The 22751-nt window shown below is 44.9% G+C and overlaps 1 protein-coding gene and 1 long non-coding RNA gene across 3 annotated transcripts; both read left to right on the plus strand.

Moving 5' to 3' along the window:
- The first annotated feature begins 620 nt into the window (after positions 1-620).
- LOC139024406 (uncharacterized) lies at positions 621-1523 on the plus strand. 2 transcript variants are annotated; one of them, XR_011475697.1, is made up of 6 exons: positions 621-724; positions 773-820; positions 922-1026; positions 1180-1241; positions 1345-1447; positions 1501-1523. It is a non-coding gene; the product is annotated as an uncharacterized lncRNA (long non-coding RNA). The 2 variants fall into 2 exon arrangements; XR_011475696.1 differs by having other exon boundaries at positions 1180-1235.
- An 11357-nt stretch (positions 1524-12880) lies between these two features.
- LOC112070958 (teneurin-3-like) lies at positions 12881-21724 on the plus strand. The gene is made up of 2 exons (XM_070439191.1): positions 12881-13355; positions 21539-21724. Exons 1-2 carry the CDS (start codon positions 13085-13087, stop codon positions 21715-21717), a joined length of 450 nt encoding a protein of 149 aa, XP_070295292.1. The 5' UTR covers positions 12881-13084; the 3' UTR covers positions 21718-21724.
- The last annotated feature ends 1027 nt before the right edge of the window (positions 21725-22751 follow it).

Genomic DNA, 22751 nt, shown 5'->3' on the forward strand with positions numbered 1-22751 from the left:
GAGAGAAAACACACAACAGAGAAAGAGAGGGGGATGACTAGAGGTAAAGGTAGAGGAGAGAGAAAACACACCAGAGAAAAGAGAGGGGATGACTACAGGTAAAGGTAGAGGGAGAGAAAACACACAACAGAGAAAGAGAGGGGGATGCTAGAGGGAGCGGGAAGAACACACACAACAGAGAAAGAGAGGGGGATGACTAGAGGTAGAGGAGAGGAGGAAACACAACAGACGAGAAAGAGAGGGGGGGCCTAGAGGTAAAGGTAGAGGGAGAGAAAAACACACAACAGAGAAAGAGAGTGGGGGCTAAGGTAGGAGGGAGAGAAAACACACACAGAGAAAGAGAGGGGGGGACTAGAGTAAAAGGTAGAGGGAGAGAAAACACACAACAGAGAAAGAGAGGGGGATGACTAGAAGGTATAGGGAGAGAAAACACACAACAGAGAAGAGAGGGGATGACTAGAGGTAAAGGGAAGGGAGAGAAAAACACCAACAGAGAAAGAGAGGGGGGCTGGAGGTAAAGGTAGAGGGAGAGAAAACACACACAGAGAAGGAGAGGGGGGGACTAGAGGTAAAGGGAGAGAAAACACACACAGAGAAGAGAGGGGGGACTAGAGGTAGAGGGAGAGAAAACACACACAGAGAAAGAGAAGGGGGGGCACTAGAGGTAAAGGTAGAGGGAGAGAAAACACACAACAGAGAAAGAGGGGGGGATCTAGAGGTAGAGGTAGAGGGAGAGAAAACACACACAGAGAAGAGAGGGGGATGACTAGAGGTAGAGGGAGAGAAAACACACAACAGAGAAAGAGAGGGGTGACTAGAGGTAAAGGGTAGAGGGAGAGAAACAACAACAGAGAAAGAGAGGGGGGATAGAGGTAGAGGGGAGAGAACAACACAACAGAGAAAGAGAGGGGGGGACTAGAGGTAAAGGTAGAGGGAGAGAAAACACACAACCACAAGAGAGAGGGGGGGGACTAGAGGTAGAGGGAGAGAAAACACACAACAGAGAAAGAGAGGGGATGACTAGAGGTAAAGGTAGAGGGAGAGAAAACAAACAGAGAAAGAGAGGGGGGACTAGAGGTAGAGGGAGAGAAAACACACAACAGAAAAAGAAGAGGGGTGACTAGAGTAAAGGTAGAGGGAGAGAAAACACAACAGAGAAAGAGAGGGGGAGTACTAGAGGTAAAGGTAGAGGGAGAGAAAACACACGACAGAGAAAGAGAGGGGGATGACTAGAGGTAGAGGTAGAGGAGAGAAAACACACGACAGAGAAGAGAGGGGGATGACTAGAGGTAAAGGGTAGAGGGAGAGAAACACACAACAGAGAAAGAGAGGGGGGGACTAGAGGTAGAGGGAGAGAAAACACACAACAGAGAAAGAGAGGGGGGACTGGAGGTAAAGGTAGAGGGAGAGAAACACACACACAGAGAAAGAGAGGGGGGGACTAGAGGTAAAGGGAGAGGGAGAGAAACACACACCAGAGAAGAGAGGGGGGACTGGAAGGTCAAGGTAGAGGGAGAGAAAACACCACGACAGAGAAACCCACGACTGCTTCTATAAACCAATGAGGAGATGGGAGAGGCAGGCTTGCACGTGCGATCTGCGTCAGAAATAGAACTGACTTCTATTTTAGCCCCTGCACGCAGACGCTCGCTGGCGCAATAATTGAATAATATAGATTTCTCAATTATTTTGCAACGCTCTCGCACGCGACGTGAACGGTTGGTAGTCAGCCTGTAAGCAAACATTTCCAGTAGAAAACACTCTGACATGATTTACAGCGAGCTATGATCTTCTTTGTGTTGGCAGACCAGTGATGGTTAACAGTCCTGCTTCATAGCCAACATCTCATCGCTCTCTGTCTCTCTCTCTGTCTCTCTCTCTCTCTCTCTCTTCTCTCTCTCTCTCTCTCTCTCTCTCTCTCTCTCTCTCTCTCTCTCTCTCTCTCTACCTTTCGCATTCTCTCCTCCTTTTTCTCCTTCCCTCCCTCCCTCCCTCCCTCATTCCTATGTTACATATCTGTCTCAGGGAGAGACAGATCTCCATGACAGAGAGAGATGAGACAGAGGTATATCTTACATCAATTACCACATCCTTTCATCCTTCCATCCAGACTGTGAATTGACGTCACCGTGTCCAGAGTGACACTCTGGTCATAACTAGCTTCTCATGTCACTATCTTCTGATACGTGTCATTCAGATGTTTGACAACTGTAAACCAGAGGATGCAAGAAGCAAATAGATCTGGGTTTAAGAACCCAGCAAGGCTATTATGATCATCCAGTCATTTATTTTACTGCACAGTGAAATGTTTCTCTTTCCTTAAATCTATTCTGGAGAGACTCTGTCTTTGATCATGAGAGCTCTCCCCTCTGTCTCTCTCTCTCTCTTTCTCCTGTCTCCCCTCTCTCTCTCTCTCTCTCTTTCTCCTCCCCTCTCGCTCTCTCTCTCCTCTTTCTCCTCCCCTCTCTCTCTCTCCTCTCTTTCTCCTCTCTCTCTCTCTTTCTCGTTATCCTCTATCTGCCATTCTCCACTCTGTGTTCTGAGCGGTACCTCTCTCTCAGCCTGACTTGATAACCTACACGGGGCCTTTTATTTCTCTCTTCTTTTTCATATGTGGCGACTTCCTTCCATTTAACGTTTTCTGTTCCGGCTGATTATGTCCCCCCGTCTGGTTTCCGAGCTGTGCTGTAACTCAACCCAGGAGTTTCAATTTCACACCATGTTCGACAGTGTACTAAAAAAACAACATCTGCAATGCTACAATTCTTCCGTAAAGACCCCAAACCATAAGTCTCTCTGCTTAGACTCTCTCCCCGGCCGGCTGCTAACGCCATCCACTACCGCTCTGCCTTCAGTTAAAACTCTTCTCTTTTTCTCAATCCCTCTCTCAACTCTGCCTCCTGCTCTCTTTCTATCTTTCACTATTTCTCCCCTCTCTCGCCCTCTCTCTCTCTCTCTCTCGCCCTCTCTCTCGCCCTCTCTCTCTGGCTCTCTTTCTCTCTCTCTCTCTGGCTCTCTTTCTCTCTCTCTCTCTCACCCTCTTTCTCTCTCTCTCTTTCTCTCTCTCCCCTCTCTTCCTCTCCCTCTCTCTTTCTCTCTCGCCCTCTTTCTGTTCCTGCTCTCTTTTTCCGTTCTCTTCCCTTCTGTTCCCTTGTTCGGTGGCCATGCCCTCTTGTTATGTGGGACCGCCACACAGAAGCTGAGAGAGCGAAAGCAGACTAGAGTCGAGGCTGTCTGGCTGAGATAGTACTGTCACTGCAACATCTGTGTTCGTGTCTGTGAGGAATACCATGGAAAGTGGCAATGATGTAGTGCTAGTAAAAAGCATCGGCCGGATCATCACCATCATAAACATCAACATCATCACTCTGCTCATCCTCAACGTAGCGATCTGAGACAAGTTATAGTAGGGGGTGTGTTCAGCAGTTTGCCCAACGCTTGTGTGTGCGCGCACATGATAGGTTGTGTATTAAACAGAGGTGACACCAAGGGAGAAGGGTCAGTGTAGCTGTACTACCTCACTGCCATTAACAGGGATGAGAGGAGATTCTGTCTCTATTTACTTCTGCCACCTTTTACAATTGATCCTCTAATTATCTTACAGGAAAGAGAGAGAGAGGAGAGGAAGGGCTGCGTGAAGAAAGAGAGTGGGGAGAGAGAGAGAGAGAGAGAGAGAGAGAGAGAGAGAGAGAGAGAGAGAGAGAGAGACTCACTAGTCTAGTCACTCACTAGTCACTGGTTACGGGTCTGTTCACAATACACTAGAGCACGCTCAGGACAACAGCACATTAGACAACCAAATCATGAGAAACAAAAAGATAATTACTTGACACTTGACTAAGAATTAACAAAAACAGAGCAAAACTAGGAATGCCTAATTGGCCTAAACAGAGAGGACACAGTGGCAGAAATTACCTGAACTGTACTGACCAAATTAAGTGAAAGCTTTGACTAGCTGCAGACTAAGTTGAGCATACTTGCTATGAGAAGGCCGCCGTAGGCAGACAGATGGCTGTCCAAGAGAAGAACAGGCTAGATGTGCAATGCCAAAAATGAGGTGGGAAACTGTAGCTGCACTTCCTAACCTCCTTGCCAATGTATGACCTATTAGAGAGATGACATATTTCCCTCAGATTACACCGATCCACAAAGATATTTGAAAACAAATCATTTCTAAACTCCCCAATATTACTGGAGAAATGTCCACAGTGTGCCATCACACAGCAGAATTTGTGACCTGTTGCACAGACAAAGGCACCAGTGAGAACATTGTAATAAACCATATTTATGCTGTATTTATTTTACTTGTGTGCTTTAACTATTGTAAATGTTCAACACTGTTATATATATAAATATAACATTGTAATGTCTTTATTGTTTGAAACTTCTTGTATGTGAATGTTTACTGTTAATTTTGTTTTTATGTTTCATTTTGTATTAATATTTACCTCAACTTGCTTTAGGCATGTTAACACATGTTATCCATGCCAATAAAGCCCCTTGAGATTGAAATTGAAATTGAATTGAATTGAATTAAATTGAATTGAATGAGAGAGAGAGAGGTAACCCAGAAGCAACTGGAACACACAGAACATCCTCTACTATGATATGGGTACAGGCTCTTCTACTCTCTCTTCTCTCTTGTCTCTCTCTTCGTCTCTGCCTTTCTTCGTCTCGGTTCTCTGATTCTGGTTCTCTCTCTGTGCCTCTCTGTCTCTCTGTTCTCTCTTCTCTCTCTCCTCTCTCTCTCCCCTTTCTCTCTGGTCCTCTGTTTCGTCTGTTCTTGTCTCTCTCTGTCCTCTCTGTTCAATTCAAATTCAATTTCAATTCAAGGGGCTCTTTCTCTCTCTTGTCTCTCTCTCTGTCGTTCTCTGTCTCTGCTCTTTGTCTCTCTCCTGTCTCTCGTCTGTCTCTCTCTCTGTCTTCTCTGTCTCTCCTGGCTTCTGTCTCTCTGCTCTCTTCTGGTTCTCCTTCCTCTCTCTCTCTCTTTTCTCTCTCGTTCTCTTCTGCTCTCTCTCTCTGTCCTCTCTCTCTGTCTCTCTGTCTCTCTGTTCTCTTCTTCTCTCTCGTCTCTTCTCTTCTCTCCTCTTCTCTCTTGTCTTCTCTCTCTTTTCTCTCTTCTCTCTTCTCTGTCTACTTGTCTCTCTCCTCTCTTGTCTTTCTCGTCTCTCTCTTCTGTCTCTTCTGTCTCTTCTGTTCTCTCTGTCTCTGACTGCTCTGTCTCTCTGTCTCTCCTCTTCTGTCTCTGTTTCTGTCTCTCTGTTCTCTGTCTTCTGTCTCTCTCTCTTCGTCTCTCTTCTCTGTTCTCTCCTCTCTCTCTCTTCTTCTCTCGTTCTCTGCTCCTCTTCTGTCTCTCTCTGTCTCTCTGTCTCCTTGCTCTCTCTATCTTCTTCTCCTCTCTCTCTCGTCCTCTGTCCTGTTTCCCTACGTCAATTATTCAATTCAATTCCAAGGGGCTTTAATTGGCATGGGAACATGTGTTTAACATTGCAAAGCACAGTGGTAGATAAATATACAAAAGTGAAATAAACTAATACAATTACAGTAAACATTTCCACATACAAGAAGGTTTCAATATGCACATAAAGACATTACACATGTCATATTTATATATGCAGTGTTGTTGTAACATGTACAAATGGTTAAGCACAAAGTTAAATAAATAAACATAAATATCTGCCTGTCTCTGTCCTCTGTCTCTCTGTCTCTCTCTCTCTCTCTCTTCTCTGTCTTCTCTGTCTTCTGTTCTCTCTCTCTTTCTCGCTGTCTCGTCTCTGTCCTCTGTCTCTCTGTCTCTCTCTCTCTGTCTCTCGTCTGTTTGTTCTTCTTCTTATCGCGCACTCCTCGTTCCGCATCTTGATGACTGCCATAATCGCTGCTGCCGTGAGATTAAAAAGAAAACCGCCCTTTTTATGAATAACATTTGTGGGATACAAGTTGTTACAACCTCTTCTGTCTCTTCCTCTTTAATCTGCTTTCTTGAGTTCCAGCAATGGTGTTAGGTTGTTATACAATGTTTCCCATGTGTAGTGTGTTGTGTGTGTGTGTGGGTGTGTGTGTGTGCTGTGTGTGTGTGGTTGTGGTGTGGTGTGTGTTGTGTGTGTGTGTAGTTGTGTGTTGTGTGTGTGGTGTGTGGTGTGTGGTTGCGTGTGTGTGTGTGCATGTGTGTGTGTGGTGTGTGTGTGCATGGTCATGTTAGTTATGTCTACTTAAGCCAGGCAGGGAGGTTTCAGTATGGCCAGGCAGGGAGGGTTTAGTACCTGAGCAGGCAGGGAGGGTTTCAGTACTGAGCAGGCAGGGAGGGTTTCAGTACTGAGCCAGGCAGGGAGGGTTTCAGTACTGAGCCAGGCAGGAGGGTTTCAGTACTGGTAGTGCAGGGGAGGGTTCATACTAGCAGCCAGACATGGAGGGTTTCAGTACTGAGTCAGGCAGGGGGTTTCAGTACTGAGCCAGGAGGGAGGGTTTCAGTACTGAGTCAAGCAGAGGAGGTTTCAGTACTGAGTCAGGCAGGGAGGGTTTCAGTACATGAGTCGGCAGGAGGTCAGTATGAGCAGGCCGAGGTTTCAGTATGAGCCAAGGCAGGGGGTTCAAGTCTGAGCCAGACAGGGAGGTTTCAGTACTGAGTCAGGCAGGGGGGGTTTCAGTACTAGAGCCAGGCAGGGAGGTGTTCAGTACTGAGTCAGGCAGGAGGGTTTCAGTAACTGAGTCAAGGCAGGAGGGTTCAGTACTGAGTCAGGCAGGAGGGTTTCAGTACTGAGTCAGGCAGGGGGTTCAGTATGAGTCAGGCAGGCGGTTCAGTACTGAGTCAGGCAGGGAGGGTTTCAGTACTGAGCCAGGCCAGGCCAGGGTTTAGTACTGAGCCAGGCAAGGAGGGTTTCAGTACTGAGTCAGGCAAGGGAGGGTTTCAGACTGAAGTCAGGCAAGGAGGGTTTCAGTACTGAGGTCAGGCGGCGGGTTCAGTAGTGAGCCAGGCAGGAGGTTTTAGTACTGAGTCAGGCGGGAGGGTTTCAGTACTGAGCCAGGCAAGGAGGGTTTCAGTTGAGTCGAGGCAGGGAGGGTTTCAGTACTGAGCCAGGCGGCAGGGTTTCAGTACTGAGCCAAGCAAGGAGGGTTTCAGTACTGAGCCAGACAGGGGGTTTCAGTAGTGAGCAGAAGATCGTGGGCAGAACCAGATCCAGACATGAAGTGCAGAGCTGAACAACCATTAAATAGATGCAGATCAGCCACCCCGACCGGCTCTGTCTGCTTCACATTATGGCAAGGATGCCTGCGCCAATATTCTTAAAATGTCTCCGTGTAGTAGTGCTGATCTAGAATATGTGTTTTTAGACATAATGAGAATACGATTATAAGAATAGGGAGGACTGATCACTAGACAGCACTCCTACTCTGAGAGTATAGACTGCAGCCCTGAACACCTGTAAGAAATTGCAGGCGCCCCATGTCTGCTTACATTCACAGAGAAGGATGCCTTGGCTCTGTTCATTCCACTGAGCAATCCCATGTTTATTTAAGAGAAGAAAGAGCCACATTAAAAAAGTGGGCTAGTGGAATAGCAGGCTGATGCTTCAAGCTGTTGCATGGGAGAAGTGTGTAGGGAGTGTTTTTAAGGAGTGAATGGTGAATTCCTGTTGTTCTCTAAGTACATAAACTATACAGATCCCCGGCCTTTCTCTTCTTCTCTCCTCTTTTCTCTCTCTCTCTCTCTCTTCTTTCTCTCTAATATTATCTCCTCTCCATTCTCGCTTCGTGCTCTTTCTTGTCTTCTCTCTCATCTTCTCTTCCCTTCCTTGTTTCGTCTCTTGCTACATGCTTGCACTCCCTATCCCGCCTCTATCTCTCTCTCTCTCTCTCTCTCTCTCTCGCTCTTCTCTCTCTCTTGTTTCTGTCCCTCTCTGCTTCACACTGCTTGCCCTCCCTATCCCGCCTCTATCTCTCTCTCTCTCCTCTCTCTCTTGCTCTCTCGCTCTCTCTCTCATCCATCTCTCTCTCTCTCTCTTCCCTTGTTTCTGTCCTCTTCTGTTCACTGCTTGACTCCCTACCCACGCCTATATCTCTCTCTCTCTCCCTCTTCTCTCTCTCGTCTCGCTCTCTCCGCCTCTCTCTCTCACGCTCTTCTCTCCTCTCCGGTCTCGTCTCTTGATCTCATGTGTTCATACTGAATAACATGTGACATACATGAGCAGAGTGTGTTGCTCAGACTCTGTGGTACCGGATGGCTTACCTAGAAAGAGGGACAAACACTGCCCTGAGGTGGCTGGCGGAACCAGCACCCCTGTGGAGCTGACGGAGGGGGTGGTTTTAGACAGGGGCAGCAGGGTTGTGTGTGTCCTGTGGAACAGGGGCAGAGTTCTGAGGTGAGAGCAGCAGGCTTCTCAGGCGCCTCTCTGAGGTACCCGTGAACAGCCCTGGGGAGAACACCACATTAATCTAGACACACACACCACAACCTGCAATAACCCCTGTGTGTGTGTGTGTGTGTGTGTGTGGTGTGTGTGTGTGTGTGTGTGTGTGTGTGTGTTGTGTTGTGTGTGTGTGTGTGTGTGTGTGTGTGTGTGTGTGTGTGTTAGATTCAGGTTAAAACGAGTAATCCTCTCTGTCATCAGACGTCATCTCAGTTCACCACGTGACTTCACACTCACGCCTAATGCACACACACAGATTGACTCTCACACACACTCTGACAGTCAGCATCACAGTTCATTGCTGATGAGGTGTTTGACTGGCTGCGGGAGATTGACCGAGTTGATGTGTGGTGTGTCTGTGTGTGTTCACAGGTATCACGATTGCATCTTTATCATAGTAAAGACTGAAAGAACATAGTGAAGGGAATAATAAAAGGAATGAGCTTAACATCAGCAGCAGCTGGTGTTTGACGTGTGTGTGTGTTGTGTGTGTGTGTGTGTGTGTGTGTGTGTGTGTGTGTGTGTGGTGTGTGTGTGTGTGGTTGTCTTGGTGGTGTGGTTGTTGTGTGTGTGTATTTTCGTGCTCTGCTGTTCCACTGTAAAACCACAGTAACTCTACAGCTCTCTCTCTCTCTCACCTGTTTAAAACCCCTTCACTTCAGTTGGCCCACAGAAAGTGTATGTTTACTTAGTATTTTCCAATGACAGTTGAGTGACTTGGATCTAATTAGATGTGTTGCAGCGGTCCTTGGCGTCAGTTAGGAACACACACAAATACAATGAAAGGTTTTAGTCGTTGTTATTTTGGGTGTTTTCCATCAGGTAGGGCAACTGACAGCATCTGTACTTCCTTTATTGTCTGTGATCAAAATCTCACTGTAAGTTTCCATAAAAAGAGACGAAGGGTAAAAAGAAGGATGACATTTATATGAACCAGCAGCATTTCATTGTAAGAACACACTATTTCAACTCTGCCTCTAAGAACACAGTATGTCAATGCAAATTTGTGTTTATTTGTACCTTTATTTATCTCGGCAAGTCAGCTAAAAGCAAATTCTTATTTACAATGACAGCCTACCCCGGCCAACCCCGGACAATTGTGCGCCGCCCTATGGGACTCCCAATCACAGCCGGTTGTGCTACAGCCTGGATTCGAACCAGGGTGTCTGTAGTGACGCCTCTAGCGCTGAGATGCAGTGCCTTAGGCCGCTCGGGAGCCCGGACATGTCAATGCATAGCTTTCAATTATTGAAACATCTCGTTTGGAATGTTGTTGAAGTATAACTGTGTAGCTACGGYACTCTCTCCTGTCTGTGTTTCTGACTGAAGCACAAATGAGAGCATCTTCGCTAATGTTATTATGTGAAGACATTACCATAATAGTGTTGCAGCCACAGTGTTCTTTTCCCGTTTAAAACTCTGGCTCCAGTCATTGAACCAAAGCACTTTTTAATTAGGAATTTAATGACCAATAATGCACTTGATCAGCCAGACCTAATTTCATTTAGACTCAGACCAATCAGATGAACGTTGTCACTCTCTTTGTGTCACCGGAGGGGGGCAAATTGGTCACATTCACCCATTTTGGTTTTGAATTAATAATTGTTTTCAGCGATTAAATCCGTTTTAGTATAATGTTTTGACAATTTAAATACGTATAATGTTCAGAGGAGATGTAAATAATGTTTTCTCTGCATAAAATCCAACACATTAGGATTAAGTCAATCTGAAAATGATTGTAAACATTGAAGAAAATGATATTATCCAATAAAAAAATCTGTGTTTGATAAACTTATTACTAATGACTGTGTGCAAAAATTATATATAGAATTTTATATATTACCGTTATTTTACCAGGTGAGTTGACTGAGAACACATTCTCATTTACAACAATGACCTGGGGAATAGTTATGAGACAACAAATGTGTGTGAATTGAAATGATTTATGTATGTTTATATTATTTAGCTCAGGGACTCGATCTAGCAACTTTTTGGTTACTGGCCCAATACTCTAACCACTAGGCTACCTGCCGTCTAACCGACTGATCCTGACAGATCACCACACTGCTGTTGATCTGATTCACACACTAAGTCTCATTCCCCCATAAGCACTTCTCACAGCTCAGTCACCTCTCCCCCTCTCCCTCCCTCCCTCCGTTACTCATTCACTCACTCAGTTGTCACTCTGCCCCCCTGTCTGCCTCAGTACATTTTTACAAAACTATAAACCAGCAGAGTGAGGAGCCGTCTTTCTCTCAGTCGCTCGCTCGCTCTCTGTCTCTCCCTCTCCTTCTCTCGCTCTTCCTCTCCTCATACTGAATCGGTATTAATATTCATGAATGATGGGGCGTTGTTGGGGCTGCTGATGCTCATATGCCACCTCTGTAGACTTATTTGTCTATTTAAGATGACCACGAAAAACGTAGGAATCAATCAATCCGCATCATTATTCCAATGGAAAAATGTAATGATTTATTATAGAAATATTGAAATAGCAAATGAGAGAAACAAATTGATACAATTTAACACCAACAATAAGGCATGCACTAGGGATGGGGGTGTGAGCATTTAGGTCTGGGCAGATGAGAATTTAGTCGTCATTGTGTATCTTTGTATTTGGTGTGTGGAATACTCTGTCTATCCACTGCCATGCTTAGGAAGACCTGATAACACACACCATTGTGTGGGGGAAACATGCAAATGATGCTGTCAACCTTTTCAAGGAGAGGCAGCCTGGCATACCTTAACGTTACCCTTTAAATAACGCCTGTTCTCTCATTGTCATTTGTTCAATTCCTCCTGATAGTGAGGAGAGAGAGAAGGCAGAGAAAGGCTGATATTCTCCTCTTCTGAACAGAAGCCCTATCTACAGAAGCCCTATCTAATCCCTTTTATGTTTTTCCCTGATTCCCTTTTTCCCAAATTCCGTTTTCTCCATTTTGTTTTTCCAGGTTTCTGTTTTCTCCTGGTTTTTAAAAATGTATTTTCGCTCTCAAAATCACACTTTTTAAAAATAGAAAAACAACTAAATTGGATGTTGTAAGTCCACAACAATGCTTAAACCACATCAGGATACCACTCTTTAAATTTACATTTTTGGTGTAATTACCCTTTAATTCCAGTGTGCGCCTAGCAAGAGGCAGTGTTTTTGTAGAGTACATGTGATGGTAAAGTTTGCAAAACAAAAACCCACTGGATGGATGCAAATAATCATGATCTCATTCTGCCAGGTTGGTATAGCCTACATTGTAGTTAACATTTCATTGAGAAAGCTACACAAGCTGTCACATACACAGACAGGGGGAATTCTCCCTGCCTCTTCAGAAAGTTACAGGAAGTACAAATCACTGATGCATTCTGTTCATGTCTTATGATAAACGTGGGCAAATTTAATACATGTTCAGTACATTTAGTTGATTCCCTACTAAGTTCAATACATTTTTGGAATATTGATGAAATCCGTTTTAATGTCTGGATTCCATGATTCCGTCTGTGTTCTCCGCATCGCAGATTTTATAGGGCCGCGGAAGCATCTCTCCCCATTTCATTAGGAAGAATCTACCTTCCATGCCTCCCAACTTCCTCCCTCGCTTTGCTGTCATCTGGGACGAGTTTAGAAAACTCACGCAGGAAAACCTTATCAAGAAATATTTTGGTAAACTTCAAAAAAAGGCGAATGAAGTCGGGAAAAAAAGATATGTTTGAGAAAGAGCAACCATGCACAATCTCTGGGAGACCTCCAGAAAAGGGCAAGCCAAGATTCCCAAATTAAAAAATGATAAGCAGAGAATTTTTTGGGGCTAATAAACATACCCCCGGGGGGACTCCATGCAATGGTTTCTAGTCTGACACACACACACACACACACACACACACACACACACACACACACACGTTTATTGCTCCTCTGTCTTCCATTAGAAGTATGTCGTTTTATTTTTTGTTCTCAGGATGTTGTCTGTAGATTTGATTAATTCTCGATGGCAGCAGGGCTTAATGAAAGACTGAAAATGTTTTCCCCTTCTTCTTCCTTCCTCCTTGATACACACACACATGCGCACACACATGCACACATGTACACGCACACACACGTTATTCTTTGCTTTCAGTCAGGTCTTTTTATCTAATGGATGTGTCGTACTTATCAGCAACTCTAGACACAGACCAGATCAGGGGGACTGGGAGTAATCAATTAAGTCACCCCCTCCTCTCCCCGGCTTTTTTCTCCCTCTCCCACTCCCCTCTCACCCCTGCCCTCCCGACTTCAGTTCCCAAAGGCTGTTTCCTGCCTGCCTCTCCTCACTCCGATGCACTCAGGCCCTGCCAAGACACACACTCACACAAGCAAGTGTGTGCGGCACACACACACACACACACACACAAACTAGCACCGCTGAACACTCCAGAAGGTGGGGAGGATTTAAGGATCCCGGGAAGATTAAGTGCACAGCTTAGCGCTATCTGACCGCTGTGTCTCACGCTTTTTCTTTGATTTTCTTCCCCTCCCTCTCCCTCTCTTTCCCTGTCCTCCCTCTCTCCAGGTAGCCGAGCCTAAGCGGAGTGGGTTGGGCGGACCCTCCCTCCTCCACCTCCTCCCCCCCATCCTCCTACTCCTCCAGCGTCCCGGTCCGTGCCGTGTTTGTGTCTATCCGCCGGGGTCGGCGAAGCATGCTGGCAGTATGGACGTGAAGGAACGCAGGCCCTACTGCTCGCTGACCAAGAGCAGGCGCGACAAGGAGCGGCGCTACACGGGCTCGTCCGGCGACAGTGAGGAGTGCGGCAGCGGCGGCGGCGGCGGCCCGGGGCCGAGGGTACCCACCCAGAAGTCGTACAGCTCCAGCGAGACGCTCAAGGCCTTCGACCACCAGGACTCCTCCAGACTATTGTACAGCAGCAGAGTGAAGGAGATGGTGCACCGTGAACAGGACGAGTACACCCGACAAGGTACTAGTTAGCCTAGTTAGTTATCCTCCTGCCGTTGTGCCTTTGAGCAAGGCACCTAGCATGCTCTAAGGGCGCTGCCCTGCGGCTGACCGACCGTGTAGGCAGTGCTTGAGGTGGGCCTGGTACTTACCGGTACAGAGTATCATCCGGCACCTCAATTTTTTTCTACTGCTTGAGTACTGGCACCTCTTATACCACCTTGACTATTGGCTCTAAAATATGATCACCAGGACTGGAAAATGTTAGTATGATCACCAGGACTGGAAATGTTAATATGATCACCAGGACTGGAAAATGTTAATATGATCACCAGGACTGGAAAATGTTAATATGATCACCAGTACTGGAAAATTCAATTGAGCACCAGTGCCTTTGTCATTCCACTTTAAGCTGTCTGTAGGTTTTACTCTGTAGTTACGGTCAGCTGTACCTGCTTCAACTCTTCCTTAGGTTGGCCCCTAAGAGGTGAAGTCTCTGGTTACATACGTTTACCTCAGGTGGGCCCCCTCCATGTTGACTTATGCCACCGTGCTGGGCAACAGCTCAAATGTTTACCTTAGATAAGGGATAGGGGCCGACTACTTCAACTTTAAAGTGCATTCAAGGACGCGACCCAGCCCTACCAGGAATCAGTTTCTGCGGATACGGGACGAGGTGTAATTACATTTACGGTGCACTTATGTCATGAAGAAAACGTGTTCTAGCTCTCATTACCTCTGTGGTTGGTATCTCACTAGGTGCTGGTCCTCTGTAGCTCAGCTGGTAGAGCGTAGTGTTTACAACACCAGGATAGTGGGTTCCCTTGCCGAGACCACCCGTGTGTACAAATGTATGTGTTCGCGCATGACTATAAGTGGCTTGGGATAAAAGGGGTCTGCTAAATGGTATATAATAGCTGCATGGTTAGTGTTGATCATGAACACTGAGGCTTGTCTTGCTGATAAAGAGCTCCAGGGGTAATGTGTCGACAGGTAGATGGGGGTATTGGGGTAAGGAAAGGGGTACCAGTCTGGGTAGGTTGGGGCTATGTATGACATCCTCCCCATATTAACAGACATGAGACAGATGGGGCGGCAGGTAGCCTCGAAGTTAGCGCGTTGGGCCAGTAACCGAAGGGTGCTGACAAGGGAAAAGTGTGCCCTTGAGCAAGTCTAATTGCTCCAGGGGCGCTGTACAATGTCGACCCACTTGTGTGTAACAGAACAAATATGAACACCCCCCAAATGATTATAGGGACACCCTCTCTGCCTCTCGCTGGCAGAGCTAGTCCCCTAAGTGGGCCACTCAGTCACTGGACTTTTTGGGCCACAGTGTTCGCTGGACAGACTTAGGCCCTTTATGTGTAAGTACTACACACACGCCTCTTGGCTAAGCACCTCTTTCTGTCTCCTTGCCCAGTAACTCACTTAGTACCTGCCCTCATAGGGGCTTATGGTGACACTATGCTATGCTAATATAGCTAGTAGCATTTGTTTATACTGTATGCTAATGTGGTGACACCATAGAAATAGAAGAAGTAGAACGGGTTTGGAACCTATTTGCCCTGAATGGGGATGCCCATTCTATTCATTCAAATTCTATGGGTTTGACATTGACCTTAAATGGTTTGGTCAGTTCAGAAATAATAGCGGGACAGTGTTCATTTGTGAAACTTGATGGACTAAAACTGGAATAATTAGAATTGTTGACCATCAGAGCTAAAATTAAAAACAGGGATTTTTGTAATTATTCGATCTTATAATGCACAGCGAGCGCATAGATCTGAAACTGTGTTGAACTCGTGACATGAACTGGTTTGTGGAAAGATGGAGGCAAAGCGTTTTACCAGGTCCATCCATATTTTCTATAACCATAACAAAAGTACTTTGAAGTTCATTACTAGTTCATTGATTGTTCCTCCACTCCAATTAACAATTCATAAATATTGGAGAGAAAAAAACGCCATTACTTTAATTATCTTATCATGTACATTTTCATTGCCACACTAATTGGTGCTCATTTAAAATTTATATAATTTTAATTGAACTGCAGTGACTAGCTTAGTTATGTATGTAATTAACAAGCCTTTGTAGTCACTCTTATTCCTAGATCAAAGATTGCTCCAGACAGTATTTTATCCACAGATTTAACAGTCAATATTTTATCCTTCTTACAATGTAAATGATCTTGGAGGGAATTTGGAAGATTTTTCATTTTTTTGATCAACCAATGATTTGACCGTGCTGTGAACCAATTCACAATGAGGATGACTTATATATAGCTTGAGAACAACATTTAAATAGTTGAATCTAAATGTAGTTAAATAATACTCTACCCTAAATGAGATAAAGCATGTATTTGTCTGAATCTTCGACCATTAAATATTTCAATATTTTAAAACAAAAGAAGCCATACATGTAGTTGTTGTCACTGATATGGTCATTTTACCATTGGCCTATGGAATATAAATCAGTTGCCTCTCATTGAGATACTTCTATTATGTTTATATTACAGTCATTTTCATAACTGCATAAGTAGTGTGGCATGAAACACTTTCCATTATCCCAAAAAAGAGTGAGTATTAACTAGTCTTGTAGTAAGTTATTCACCACAAATCAGCTAAGCTGGAAGAACACGTTATCAGAGTGAATGTATACTAATCTAAGGATTCAAAAGTAATATAATAACTTATTACTGAAGCAAAAATTATCACTAAATATGGTCACTGAATGATATACGATAATCACTGAATAGCGGCAGGAATCATATTTTTTACAAACATTTCACAGCATTTATAAGTCAAAAAATAAATCTGTATGTTTATATATGTTCAGGCATGTTCTTAGCCAGCCCGTTCCTATCACCACGGCAGCTAAACCCACAGAATGGAATGCAGTCTAAATCCAAATGGAAGTGTGACATAAATGTCTTTAAGCGAGAGAAAAGAGTTTAGTTTTGCAGGAAATGATTAGCGGTGGTTAAAAAAGGAACTAAATGAATTATATATCACAGACTCTATTTTTAATTGAATCATCTTTTAAAATTCCCCAACATAAAATGCAAGCCACTTCAATTGTAGTAGAATGGTTAATAGCCCCAAGAGGAAATATACAGTGTATTGTTGGCTGTAGTCATAGAGATTCTATACAATTATATAGTATTCTAATTTCATGCCTGTAGTTGTGTTGGCATATGAGGACCCAGATAATTAAATAGTTCATTTTGATCCATGGTTACTGTGTCTTGTACAATTTGTTACAAATGTAGGAAATGTTTGTACATGATTTTCTCCCAGATATTTCTAAGTACTTTGTTCGATGGCATATTCCAAATTTTTATATTAATGTTGAGAAAAAATGTAAATATGTAAAACGATACATACTAAAACTATAATATTGATACATATTATTATTATTAATACAAATATGATTATTTTATTGTTTCATTATGATTATTTGTATTATTTTGAAGTTTTCATTCATTATTAGTTCAACTAAATGAAATGTGTAGTCAGTGTATGTCAGCCATAAAAGCCTTAATGTGGAACAGTACCTTATCTCCACCCTGATGACTTCATCTGATTGTTGACGGCTGTTGTTGCTGTTTGTCTTGTTGAGGCGGCGGCGCCGCCTTTGAAGTAGTGATTTTACGCTTTCAAGGCCTTGAGATATTTATGAAATCACCAACCAGATTGGAAGTGCCTTAACTACCAGTCTGTCTGCCAGGACAACATAGCAGAGCAGAGCAGCCACCATCTTCTCTCCCATCTGCACCACATTACCCCTCCCCGAGAACACACATGCACGTGCTCCTACGCACACGCACAAACCATATTCCGTCTGCCTGCGAGAGGAAGACACTTTTAATAAGTCTCTGTACTCTACACTTGGGATTTTTATCTGTTAATACATTGAACAATATTTTGGCAAATATTCTCAAATTAATTTGGGGAGTTTCAATGAATGGTTGCCATAGAGATTGCAGTTATTTGATCATTTCTGTGCCTCCAAATGTACTGTATTTAACGTTATAGTAGTTAGGCTACTGTACCTTCTTACTTGTGTTTTTTTGCAATGCACATGAATTGTGCCTGGATTGTTTTATACAATACTAGTGGGTTTTGAATTCCTTTCAGCCTGCATAATGTTACCGCATTAGATATAACCAAAGTACAGCCACATATGAGATCAATCATTAACACAGCTACCTCTGCCAAATCTCTCTCTCTCTCTCAGTTGATAAGTTGCAGACAGTATGTGTATTTGCTTCATGTGTTGTAAATGATTGCTATGTACCCAGAGCCCCTCCGGTGATGTTTGCCGTTTCCTACGCGCCAGCCAACATTAGTAACCCGCAAGTAACGCTTTTATAGGGCATTTATCGTTGGGCCTTGTGGGCTTGGCGTTGTGCCCTCCTGCACTGAAACAGTGGCTAGCTCAATAGGCCGTTCCAAGGTGCTCTTTGTTGTTGAGTTTTGCTTTAGCATTATGCAATTTGTTAGCACTCCCCACTGGCACCGACGTCAATTCAGCGTCTATTCCACCAACGTAATTTCATTGAAGCTACGTAGAAACAACGTTGATTCAATCAGTTTGCGCCCAGTGGGCCAGCACTGATGTGCCCTTTATGGTTTCGCTTTATGTTAGCATGGTTCGAACCTTGTTTTTGTTATGCTAACGAGTTCAGTTTGAGCTGCGGAATGCGTTCCTCTCTGCCTAAGCAAAATGGGCTGTATCATAGCATGCTATTTTCCGCTACAGCATTAGGCCTATGTGTTGTTTCAGTTGTGTTTCAGCGATGATATGTTTTGCTTTAGGAAACTATAGATTCCACTTCGGGTGTTTTGTTTTGCGTTGGATATTTCTTTAGCGTTTGGCTCGCTCCTCCAACGCGGTATAAATTGCATTTAGCAAGTCGTGTTTCATTGAAGTATGTATCGTTTTAGTGGTTTCGTCATGCACTACTTCAGTCTTTAGAGCAGGGGGTAGACTAGCAGATTTTTATCGGAGCGGATGGTCGGGTGGCCGGAACCTAATTACCATAATTGGTCAAGCATATTGACGACAACTAAGCCCTAAAAGAGATTGGATTTGAAATAACAATCCTTTCATACCGTGATGACATTGAGACACGATCACGTGTCCCTTCTATTCGTGGGAATGCTTAGGAACAGATTTGCTAAATTAAACAAATTTGCTCTGAATTACTGGTGATTTTAGTCTTCAGGGGGCCCCATAAAATAAAAGTTGAGGGTGTCTCCCTCCGTTTGATAATGAGAGTTGTCCATTAGGGCGTTGGTCCTATGGTGCTGAAAAGATGGGGGGTTTTGCTAACTGCTAGCATGTTGTTAGCTAGTCAGGCCTGGTTTGGTAAGACACAATGGTCGGGGTCCTGGGAGTCCAGCGTGGGATCCTGGGTAACAGAATGTTAAGCCCCTGCAGTTATCTGAGAGTCAGATGAAACCTGATAGTCCCTTTTCTGGACTTCTAGGAGCTAGCGCTGTTTACAGTGTGTTTTGACTGGGGATTTGAGGTCAGTTGATACTGCACCCCACCAACCCCCATCACGAAAAAAAAAGTCAGCACTGGATTTGTTTGTGTTTTCTCTTTCTTTTTAAGCCCATGCAGGATATTTTTTGCTCAACATCTCCAGTCCAAATGCCTCCCCAGATGCTAGCTAGGCCCCATTTACCATTTAATTTTGTTAGCACCTGGGAGATGGCTCTCCCCCTTCGTCCCAAATGGCACCATATTCCCCCAAATATAGAAATTGTTGGTCCCATGTTTCATGAGCTGAAATAAAAGATCCCATACATTTTCCATATGCACCAAAAGCTTATTTCTCTCAAATTCTGTTCACAGATTTGTTTACATCCCTGTTACTGAGAATTTCTAATTTGCCAAGATAATCCATCCACCTGACAGGTTTGGTATATCAAGAAGCTGATTAAGCAGCATGATCATTACGCAGGTGCACCTTGTACTGCGGACAATACAAGGCCACAATTTTTTTTGCCGTTTTGTCACAACACAATGCCACAGATGTCTCAAGTTTTCATTTAGCGTGCAATTGGCATGCTGACTGCAGATAGTTCCACCAGAGTCGTTTTAGAGAATTTGGCAGCACGTCCACCCGGCCTCACAACCGCAGACCACGTGTAACCACACCAGCCCAGGACCTCCACATCTGGCTTCTTCACCCACAGGATTGTCTGAGACCAGCTTCCCAGACAGCTGATGAACCGAAGAATTTCTGCACAAACTGTCTCAGGGAAACCGTCTCAGGGAAGCTCATCTGCGTGCTCGTCATCCTCACCAGGGTCTTGACCTGACTGCAGTTCAGCGTCGTAACTGACTTCAGTGGGCAAATGTTCACCTTCGATGGCCACTGGCTGGAGAAGTGTGCTCTTCACGGATGAATCCCTGTTTCAACTGTACTGGGCAGATGGCAGACAGCGTGTATGGCGTCGTGTGGGCGAACGGGTTGCTGATGTCAATGTTGCGGCAGGTAGCCTAGTGGTTAAAGCATTGGGCCAGTAACTGAAAGGTTGCTGAAAAGGTACAAATCTGTCATTCTGCCCCTGAACAGGGCAGTTAACCCACTGTTCCTAGGTTGTCATTGTAAATAAGAATTTGTTCTTTACTGACTTGCCTAGTTAAATAAAAAAACAGAGTGCCCCATGGTGGGGTTATGGTATGGGCAGGCATTAGCTACGAACACAATTGCATTATATCGATGGCAATTTGAATGCACAGAGATACCGTGATGAGATCCTGAGGCCCATCGTCGTGCCATTCATCCACCGCCATCACCTCATGTTTCAGCATGATATTGCACAACCCCATGTCACAAGGATCTGTACACGATTCCTGGAAGCTGAAAATGTCCAAGTTCTTCCATGGCCTGCATACTCACCAGACATGTCTCCCATTGAGCATGTTTGGGGTGCTCTGTATCGACGTGTACGACAGCGTGTTCCAGTTCCCGCCAATGTCCAGCAACTTCACACAGCCATTGAAGAGGAGTGGGACAACATTCCACAGGCCGTAATCAACAGCCTTATCAATTTTATACGAAGGAGATGTGTCACGCTGCATGAGGCAAATGGTGGTCACACCAGATACTGACTGGTTTTCTGATCCACACCCCTACCCTTTTTTAAAAGGTATCTGTGACCAACAGATGCATATCTGTATTCCCAGGCATGTGAAATCCATAGACAAGGGCCTAATGAATTTAATTCAATTGACTAATTTCCTTATATGAACTCAGTAAAATTGTAGAAATTGTTGCATGTTACGTTTATATTCTTGCTCAGTATATATAGCCATCTATCTATCCATCTGCCACTGGTCAAATACAACTAAGGCTGGGGAGGGAGGGAGAGGGTCTGTCTGTCCGGTTCTCAGTGATAGGATGGATCTGAGGGTCGGGGGGGCTGGAGGTCAGAGGGGCGGGTGATATTAGGGCTGAGAATTACCAGGGACCTCACGTTACGATATAGTCACTATACTTAGGTGCTGATACCATATGTATTGCGATTTGATACTGTGGTTGTATTGTGATGTGTTGTTCCAGACATATTGCTCGCTATATGTCTGCTGCAGAGAGACATAGAGAGAGCAGGAGAAAAGACACGTTAAGAAAAACAAATCAGTTATGGAATATGGTTTTGGTGCAGGTACAGCCAACTATCGTAAAATGATATCGTCAAAAATAATATCTGGATATGTACCTGTATAGGTTTTTCCCCCCATCACTCGGAGATAGAGGTTTTAATGTGACAGATGATCTGTTAGTGACAGGGTTCAAGGTGTTTTGTCTTTACTGCCAGTCTGTACCCCCTGTGTTCTCCTGTAAAAGGCCACTGAATTGGTTTTCCTGGTAAATGTTAGCTCTCTTAAATATCTCTGAAATACTTGACATTTAGAATAAAAGACTCCAGCGCCTCTCTTATTGAAACTATTGATGTCCTCAACCTTGTTCTTTGTGAARGAGTCTTTAAGATCCTCCATCTTGTTTCCTCTCCTCTCTCAAAACTCCCTTTATTCTACCCTGTACTTCCTGTATTCTCTTGTGAAGGGGCACTCCTATCTCTTGTGAAGGGGCACTCGTTTTTCCTTTGGAAGACATTTATTGGACCGAGTAAACATGTTCAGGGCTCTAGTGTGTGATGACTTCTTATCTCGTTTCCTCTCCTCTCAGGGCAGAACTTAACCTGAGACAACTGGGGATCTGCGAGCCGTCCACGGCGCCGCGGCCTGGCCTTCTGCTCCGAGATGGGCCTCCCCCACCGCGGCTATCAGTCGCGCCGGCTCCGACGTGGACACCGAGAACGAGGCGTGTGATGTCACCGGAGCGCGCCATGCGGCTGTGGGCGCGTGGGTGAAGTCGGGCGGACGAGAACTCGTGCCTGTCACAGCCGTCCAACCGGCCCTGACCTCACCGACACAGAGCACGAAAAACAAGTCGGACACAGATAATGGTGAGTCCGGTCGGTGTTCACAAACACACCTTTTTATTATCTCTCTCTTTTATCTCTCCTTCCTTGGCTCGGGAGCGTGCACGTGCTCAAATCGTGCACCACTCCCGGCACGTCCACTGACGATGAGATCGGTGATTGAAAACACGGTTGTTGGGAAAGAATGTTGAATGAGAGTTGGTGTCGCTCAGCGTTCTTTCCTCTTGTGACCACTTCACTTGAGAAGATGCAGCTGTGAACTTGACAATGAGAGATTTGAGGGAACTCAAGAATTAGTGTGAGTGTGAATGGGTGCGTTAAGTGTATGTCGGCATGTTCATTGAAGCCCACTGATTGGTGAAGGTGAAGAGTTAACCCCAAGGCGTGGTGACAGACAGAGCAAAGCACGTGTTGCTCTAGCGAATGTTGGATTATGACTCTCAGGGTTTGACTTTGTTCTGGAGCGAAATGAGGAGAGAGAGAGAGAGAGAACCCTGTCGGCTGCCCTCTGCTCCCTCTCTCTCTCCGAGCTGCCAACCTTTTTTTTGATTAAGTTTCCCCAGGTGGCCCTAGAGCGCCATCACATATAGCTTTGTGACTTGTCCTGTCTCTGTCCCTCTCTGTATTTCTCTGTCTCTCTAATCTCTCTCTGTCTCTCGTCTCTCTCCCTCTCTCTCTCTCGCCTCTCTCTCTCTCTCTATCTCTTCTCTCTCTCTCTTCCCTCTCTCTCTCTCTCTCTCTCTGTCTTTCTGTCTCTCTCACTCCCACATTTACCCCTTTTCCCTCACAGCCATTTATATCAGCTCCATCCTTGCTCCTCTCTCCCATCTGCCCTTTCTCCTTCTCTCTCTGCCCCCCCCCCCCCCAGCTCTTCTCCTTCTCTCTCTCAGGTTCACCTAGCCAAGTGGAAGCTCACACAAAGGTTGATTAGCAGGCCATGGCGGTTTGAAGTGCACATGTGT

Source organism: Salvelinus sp. IW2-2015, unplaced genomic scaffold, assembly GCF_002910315.2.
Source record: "Salvelinus sp. IW2-2015 unplaced genomic scaffold, ASM291031v2 Un_scaffold1471, whole genome shotgun sequence".
Taxonomy (NCBI): Eukaryota; Metazoa; Chordata; class Actinopteri; order Salmoniformes; family Salmonidae; genus Salvelinus; species Salvelinus sp. IW2-2015.

Bases quoted from the DNA above. Each gene is read 5' to 3' on its own strand.
- LOC112070958 (XM_070439191.1), top strand. From the start codon at position 13,085: ATGGACGTGAAGGAACGCAGGCCCTACTGCTCGCTGACCAAGAGCAGG. The intron at 13,356-21,538 runs GTTAGCCTAGTT...CTCTCAGGGCAG, and splicing joins GTACACCCGACAAGGTACTA to AACTTAACCTGAGACAACTG.